The 8,796-nt window shown below is 39.3% G+C and overlaps 1 protein-coding gene across 2 annotated transcripts in view; it reads right to left on the bottom strand.

The window, feature by feature from the left end:
* The window catches only part of emc4 (ER membrane protein complex subunit 4), a 26,526-nt gene that overhangs the window by 1,042 nt on the left and 16,688 nt on the right, over positions 1–8,796 (bottom strand). For both annotated transcript variants that reach the window (XM_016262027.1, XM_016262028.1), the window contains exons 3-5: positions 1,220–1,329; positions 1,031–1,145; positions 86–239 (exon numbers count right to left, since the gene is read on the bottom strand). In XM_016262027.1, the coding sequence (XP_016117513.1) occupies positions 86–239; positions 1,031–1,145; positions 1,220–1,314 (364 nt within the window). In that variant the 5' untranslated portion in view covers positions 1,315–1,329. The remainder of the gene's footprint in view (positions 1–85; positions 240–1,030; positions 1,146–1,219; positions 1,330–8,796) is intronic.

Genomic DNA, 8,796 nt, shown 5'->3' with positions numbered 1-8,796 from the left:
GTGTGTGAGAGAGAGAGAGAGAGAGAGTGTGTGTGTGTATGTGAGTGAGAGAGCGTGTGTGTGAGAGAGTGTGTGTGTTACTCACTGGCTGACATGGACATGAGTGCTTGGATGGGTCTCCAGGCCATCATACACACCATCATGATGGGGAAGATGGAGATGGTGTTTCCAGACATGTACATGATGAAGAGGTTCATGGGAATCTGCTTCAGCGGACCCAGCGCCACGTCCCAGCACCTCTACACACACACACACACACACACACACACACACACAGTCAGAGCACTTTACATTAAACAAATGCACTTATATTTAATTCCAGTAACATTTTTTATTCTTTAATATGTTGAAGGGATTTTTTTTCCTGTACTGGACAATATTCACCTCCAAATTACAAACCATTTATTTACATTCATTTTATTATTCTATTCAATAATACAAATATTTGAAAAAGTAGTACTTAATATGAAATAAAAATAGCCATTTTTAATTATTATTTAAAATCCAATGCATGGAAAGCAAATTAATGTCATCAGATGGGAGAAATAAAGAAAAAGAAAAAAATATATATATTAAAACAGCCTTTATGTAGTCTCCCAAATCTCCGTCACATCTATGAAGCACGAGTATTTCCCTCGTCTAAGATATAAAGCACCTTCTTCTGACGTCTGGCCTCTATAACGAGACGCTTCTGAACACATTCTGTGAGGATCTATGTTTCAGGTGTTGTCTGTAATGCTGGATGCTGATCTTAGAAATACTTGCTGTTTTTCTACAAAGCTGTGATGGTAGTTTTTGAAGCACTGCGACTGTTTTTGTGAATGTTCGTGAAATAGTGATTACATTGTGCGCTCCACGTGATTGCGATGTTTCATTAACTTTTTTATATGAAGAGATATGATATATTGGTCGGAACCGAGTTCAGTGTATTGCTCCGGCCCTCCGCCTTTAACTAGAATAACCCAGATTTGCTCCATTCTGACGAAGTGCTGAGAGAGTTGGTGTAGTACTTCAGAGGTCAGAGCGTCACCTTCTCCACCAGGTTGCGGTCGGCCTCCTGCACGCTGGTGTCCGGGACCGGTTTATCCGAGTATCCCACCGGATACATGACGTCTCCGTCCTTGCTCTGCCTGTCGCCGCGGTTCCTGCGGAGAAGCACAGAGAAGCCCGTCAGCGCTGCTTGCTGACGAGGTTACCGAGGCCGGACGTGATGCAGCACCTGCTGTTGCCCAGGCTCAGCTCCAGAGACCACTTCATCCTCTTGACCGTGGCTCCGCCCCTCGCTGCCAGAGCCCCGCCCCCCGGTGACGTCATCGCGCCTCAGTGCAGCTGCACACAAACACATCAGAAGACAAACAGTCTCTTTAACCAAATTCCACCAGCAGGTGCTTTTAGCCTGGAATATCTGCTACTAGCACAATGTCTCTCCTCACACCTCCTTCATTTGGAATAACGCCAATATAACGACTGCCAATAAATCTCTATTTTGAAGGAATTGGTTTAACAGGGATATGAATCATCTTATGCATATGTTCGATAATTATGGGAATCTTTTAACTTATTAACAATTCATGCAAATCCAGTTTCCGTGTGCATTTTAAGGAATGTAATTGGGTCACTAAAGCTATTCCTCCAACTCTCGTTCATCTCGTTAAAAGTCACATTCACTATAACTCTACAATAATGACAAAACCAAAATTAATTAAAATGCAATAAACATATTTGCACTGTTTTCCAAAAACACCTAGAGGGAAATTCTTTTTATTGATCATATTAATTGGAAGAATGATTGATTTAACAGGGTATTAAAATGTGTTTCTGTAGTTTTGTTATTGATACAATATTTAAAGGGGGTTACACATTTTAATACCCTGTTAAATCAATAATTTCAAGACACTCTGCTATTGATGATTTATGCTCCTTTTGTAAACATGAGAAAGAGGTGTTATCACATGTATCGTTAGATTGTAAAATTACCCAAAACTTTTGGAAGGGATCGGCAGAATTGATTTTCAATCTAGTAAAGGATAAACACGTTTTTTCTTCAGAGGATATCATTGTGCACTATGAAAACAACGCTGACAAAGGTCTCGAATACATTGTTAATGCATTCCTATTGCTGGCAACATTTCATATACGTATATTCTTCCCCAATGTTTAAGGTATTGTTAGTGGAATTTGATTGTTTTATATCGTCTCAAACAAATGACTGATGAATGCCACACTGTGTATAGCACGGGTTGTCTTGTGCGATGCTCTGTCTGTTATTTCTTCTATTTTCATTAAAAAGCAACACATCAGGAGGCTTTAACATGGAGTTACTGTGACACGAAGAGTCCTCAAATCCACACCGCGGCTTCCTGAGACCCCTCAGTCGTGTGCTGATGTCTTTCAGTCGAGATAAACTCAGTTCATGTGCTATCTGAAAACCTGCACACTTTAAACGAGGAGGAAACACTGAATAAATCAAGCTATTTTCATGCATTCAATAACCACACGTGCTGAAACAGAGTCTGATGACACTAACACACATCAAGGGGCCCCAAACCTGTCATAAACTGATGTTTCACGATGTTAATTAATTAGACATGCTTATTGATTCATAACTTTTAATAAATAATTGTAACAATCTAATAAATGACTAAATAAAATACATACATTTAACCATTAAAAATGAGTCCAGGAAAAAAATTAAAACGGAATTTGGGGGAGTAATAAAAAAAATCAAATAAGAACAACGCTCGATGATTATTTTTGCGTGACATTATAATGTTCATCCATAAATAATGTATTTTAGGTTGACATTTTTGATGCCCATCATCTATAGTGCATATAGCAGTCAGCTATGGACACCCAATAAACATTAATTAATAACATTTTATTTATGTATTTTGTTGTTTCAATAATTCCTCTCTTAAACTAAATATTTATTTTAAATGGTAAAACATAACATACCTGCTATTATAATTGCCCATAATTATTATTATTTTTATAAGTTTGATTATTTTGATGCCCATCAAAAGGAATACAACACGACAAAACACACATGAGGATAGTTTGTTTTTATAAAATTAAACATTTACATCTGTAAACATACATAAACATAGACAGCACTCTGTTAAAAATATTTTAAAAAACGAACTATTCAAAGAGACGTATTTTCCTGCTGTCCTGCAGTGTGATATGTGTTATTTGCAGAGAGACAGACCACAGAGCAAGACATGGGTCACAGACACGCTAGAACACACACCTCATTACAACTCTACATGACATCTAATATAGTACTTATGCATCAAACCATTTAATGAACAAATATGTAATTACAGAAGGGAATAATGTAATAATTTTTTTAATTATTACAGAAATAGATGTGTAAACATATTATTCATTAAACATACAATTAGATTTAAAGGGTTAGTTCACTCGAAAATGAAAATTAGGCTGCGTTTTACTCACCCCCGAGGCATCCTAGGTGTATATGACTTTCTTCTTTCAGACAAATCCAGTCGGAGTTATATTAAAAATTGTCTTTGATCTTTCAAGCTGTTTAATGGCACTCAGCGGGTGTTGCATGCATCAGTCCAAAAGAAGTTAAATAAAAATCACCCATCCTTAAAACAAAAACTGTCTCACATGGCTCCGGGGGGTGAAGAAAGGTCTTCTGTAGCAAATCGATGCGTTTTTGTAAGAAAAATATCCATATTCAAAACGTAATAATCACTTTATTCTAGCTTGCGCTCACTGTTGTAAAACGGAAGCAGTTCCGGGGGCACCACGAGCCAGCTCCCAGAAGAATGTAACACTTCTAGTAGCATGAGCTTGCAACCTGAGCGGGCAGGGCACACCCTGTGCCTGATAAGCCAGGGTGATGGCATCCAATATGCAGTGGGCCATCCTCTGCTTAGAGATGGCCTTCCCCTTCTGCCGGCCTCCGTAACTGACAAAGAGCTGGTCTGAGGTCTTAAAGCTTTGTGTCCTGTCTACATACAATCGTCAGTAGGACTGCGATCTCCGCAAGATTGTCGCTAAGCCTTGAAACGTTATCCTTTTTAATGACCTTTGCACTTAGAGATATGGATTTGTTCACAATACCCCTCTGTGTGTATATATATATATATATATGTAGTTCTTTTTTTGTTGTTGTTGTTGATTTATTTAGTTTTTTCTAGGGGTGGGTTTAGTCTTCCTTAATTTGCATAATTTTTTTTACAGTCATTGTTTCTTTGACTTTATTGAAATGTTTGCTTTTATTGTAAATTTGCATGTGAATTGTTACTAAATAAAGCATTTAAAAACAAAAACAAAAAGCATATGACCCCAGGAGCCCTTCTTCTTCTTCTGGTTTTATGGCGGGTTGCGAGCCAACTTCACAGCTGCACACCGCCACCTACTGTGATGGAGAGAGAAGAGAATGCAGCAGTTCTCACCTACATCTTATATTCTGTTCATTATTCCACAGTTCTTAAGAAATCTCATGGTTGCATTATTTGTTCTCCTGCATTTGGACCATCATTCAGAATACTACTAAATGAAAATGCTTGTAATTCATCTTTACATGGATCCCTTTCTCTTTCATATGCTGTGCATATCATCATAACGTGCTCCTCTGATTCCTCTGTTAAACACACATCACATAGACCAGTGTCATGCTTCCCTATAATGTAGTGTTTGGTTAAGATGTGAATGTCCTGTTCGTAATGACTTGTTCCCTTCTACTTATGTTATGAATGATTTTTCTTTTCTTTATGCTCCTTTGTACTTTATGATAATGCCTACCTGTTAGACACGAGTCCCAGTATATCTGCCATACAATATTGCATGCATTTAATATTAACTGCTTCCCTTCTATTCTGCTGAGTGCAATATTTATACTTGGATCATCCATATTTATCTACCTCTTCATCACCTTGAATTCCCACATGTGCAGGAACCCATATAAACCCAGTAAGTATCCCTATCTGTTTAATACTATATAGTGTAGTCATGATTTCTGTTCAAATGTCTTTTCTATTTGATTGCCATGATCGTAAACTCATAAGAGCTGCCATTGAGTCAGAGCCTATTATTACTTTATATATACCCACTCTAATGCCGTAAGGATAGCTAGCATCTCTGCTGTATATACAGAAGTACCATCCGTGATTCTTCCAGCCTTCCTAACCTGACATTCTGGAATGAGAAATGCAGCACCTGTCCTTCCAGTTTCTATGTTCTTTGATCCATCGGTGTAAATTTGGAGAAATTAATAATGCATACTTTTTATATATTCTTTAACGTACGCTTCTAAATGAAACCCCTCCCCCATTCCCGTAATTTCTTTATGTACGTTTAAGTCAACTTCTGGTTGTTCTAATAACCAAGGCGCTATTGGAGGAGGCCAGCGAGCCCTGAAGTAAATAAGGGCTAATGAATACAAGTTTTTTTTATCTCAATTTATTTATTTATTTTTTGTTCCCTAAGAATATATTTATTTTTAAATGACAAAATTAAATACACTGAATTTCTGTTTAGATGTTATTAAAACACATTACTATTAAACTTTTTATTATTACTATTACTACCTAAATTTGAGTTATTTAAGCATTTATGATTTTACTAGACCAAAACATTGTTATTAATAAAAAAAATCAAATAAGAACAACGCTCGATGATTATTTTTGCGTGACATTATAATGTTCATCCATAAATAATGTATTTTAGGTTGACATTTTTGATGCCCATCATCTATAGTGCATATAGCAGTCAGCTATGGACACCCAATAAACATTAATTAATAACATTTTATTTATGTATTTTGTTGTTTCAATAATCCCTCTCTTAAACTAAATATTTATTTTAAATGGTAAAACATAACATACCTGCTATTATAATTGCCCATAATTATTATTATTTTTATAAGTTTGATTATTTTGATGCCCATCAAAAGGAATACAACACGACAAAACACACATGAGGATAGTTTGTTTTTATAAAATTAAACATTTACATCTGTAAACATACATAAACATAGACAGCACTCTGTTAAAAATATTTTAAAAAACGAACTATTCAAAGAGACGTATTTTCCTGCTGTCCTGCAGTGTGATATGTGTTATTTGCAGAGAGACAGACCACAGAGCAAGACATGGGTCACAGACACGCTAGAACACACACCTCATTACAACTCTACATGACATCTAATATAGTACTTATGCATCAAACCATTTAATGAACAAATATGTAATTACAGAAGGGAATAATGTAATAATTTTTTTAATTATTACAGAAATAGATGTGTAAACATATTATTCATTAAACATACAATTAGATTTAAAGGGTTAGTTCACTCGAAAATGAAAATTAGGCTGCGTTTTACTCACCCCCGAGGCATCCTAGGTGTATATGACTTTCTTCTTTCAGACAAATCCAGTCGGAGTTATATTAAAAATTGTCTTTGATCTTTCAAGCTGTTTAATGGCACTCAGCGGGTGTTGCATGCATCAGTCCAAAAGAAGTTAAATAAAAATCACCCATCCTTAAAACAAAAACTGTCTCACATGGCTCCGGGGGGTGAAGAAAGGTCTTCTGTAGCAAATCGATGCGTTTTTGTAAGAAAAATATCCATATTCAAAACGTAATAATCACTTTATTCTAGCTTGCGCTCACTGTTGTAAAACGGAAGCAGTTCCGGGGGCACCACGAGCCAGCTCCCAGAAGAATGTAACACTTCTAGTAGCATGAGCTTGCAACCTGAGCGGGCAGGGCACACCCTGTGCCTGATAAGCCAGGGTGATGGCATCCAATATGCAGTGGGCCATCCTCTGCTTAGAGATGGCCTTCCCCTTCTGCCGGCCTCCGTAACTGACAAAGAGCTGGTCTGAGGTCTTAAAGCTTTGTGTCCTGTCTACATACAATCGTCAGTAGGACTGCGATCTCCGCACGCAAGAAAGGAGCATTGTCCGCCTTCACTGCCATCAAGCAGATGCCACTGAACCAGGCTGATGGTCCACAGAAGCCAGCGTCTCGCCGTCTCGGGCTGGGTAGCGCTAGCCAGGCACCCAGATACCATGCAAGCTGGACCAGTGGGACCACCACCGTACCCGCAATGGGGCAGTGAGGTGGAACACAGAGACCCAACTCGGGTGGCTCGTGGGCGGACCGAAGAGGGGTCTGAGTGTGTGGTGCAACACTTACCTGGTTCCACGGCCTTTGATCTGCTCTCTACCCAACAAAACGGACAAACTCCTTCTGCTCTCCCGGACAAACAAGGATTTTTCAAACTCTGCTGCTCTGTGTTTCATGGAAACCTGGCTGAATGATGCCATACCGGACAACGCGTTAAATCTGCCGGACTTTCAGCTGTTTAGAGTGGACCGCGACGCAGAATCAACGGGGAAATCGCACGGCGGCGGGACATGCTTTTACATCAACGAAAGGGGGTATACAGATGTAACCTTGTTAAAGATGTGCTGTTCAGATCTAGAAGCGCTTTTCATTAACTGTAAGCCTTTCTACTCGCCGCGGGAGTTTTGCTCATTCATTCTCGTGAGTGTTTAGATTCCTCCGCAAGCACACGTGAGCTCAGCTTTACAGAAACTCGCTGATCAGATCACAGAGACAGAACAACAACACCTGGACTCTGTTTTAATCATTCTTGGGGACTTTAATAAAGCAAATCTCTCCCGTGGACTGCCAAAATACAGACAGCACATCACATGTCCCACCAGAGACAGTAATATATTGGATCACTGTTACACCACAATAAAGAATGCATATCACTCTGTTCCACGAGCAGCTTTGGGGCTCTCTGATCACTGTCTGGTTCATCTTATACCGACCAGAAACTGAAATCAGCTAAACCTGTATTAAGGACTGTAAAAAGATTGGGATCTACAAGCCTGTTTTGACCTCACTGATTGGAGTGTTTTTGAAGCTGCTGCCACCGATCTGGACAAGCTCACAGAGACTGTAACATCATATATCAGTTTCTGTGAAGACATGTGCATTCCTACCAGGACTCATTTAACTTACAACAATGACAAACCATGGTTCACTGCAAAACTTAGACAGCTCCGTCAGGCCAAAGAAGATGCTTACAGAAAGGGGGACAATGTCTTGTATAAACAGGCCAAATACACACTGGAAAAGGAGATCAGAGTGGCAAAGAGGAATTATTCTGAAAAACTAAGGACTCAGTTCACTTCCAGTGACTCAGCATCAGTGTGGAAAAGTCTGAAAGAGATCACCAACTACAAGAAACCATCCCCCAGCACTGTGGAGAACCAACAACTGGCAGACGATCTGAATGAGTTCTACTGCAGGTTTGAAAAAACACCCCACACCCGCCCTGAACACCTCTCCACACAACCATTCACACCTCCTGCAACCCCCCTCTCCCCCAAACCTGCAATTCAAATCAGTGAAGACGAGGTGCGCCAGGTCTTCCGGAAGCAGAAAAGGAAAAAAGCACCAGGCCCAGATTGTGTTACACCAGTCTGTCTGACAGATCACTGGAGCTGTGCCAAGTCCCTTCATGCTTCAAATGCTCCACCATTATCCCCTTCCCAAAGAAATAAAAAATTACAAGACTAAATGACTACAGGTCTGTGGCTCTAACTTCTGTCGTCATGAAGTAATTTGAAAAACTGGTGCTGGCCCTCCTGAAGGACATTACTGGACCCTTACTGGATCCTCTTCAGTTTGCCTACAAAGCAATCAGGTCTGTGGACGATGCAGTCAACATGGGACTGCATTATGTTCTGCAACATCTAGACAGACCAGGGACTTATGTGAGGATCCTGTTCGTGGACTTCAGCT

Source organism: Sinocyclocheilus grahami, unplaced genomic scaffold, assembly GCF_001515645.1.
Source record: "Sinocyclocheilus grahami isolate Dianchi unplaced genomic scaffold, SAMN03320097.WGS_v1.1 scaffold2800.1, whole genome shotgun sequence".
NCBI lineage: Eukaryota > Metazoa > Chordata > Actinopteri > Cypriniformes > Cyprinidae > Sinocyclocheilus > Sinocyclocheilus grahami.
The sequence above is the reverse complement of the archived record's forward strand: the minus strand, read 5'-3'. Positions and strand labels throughout refer to the sequence as shown.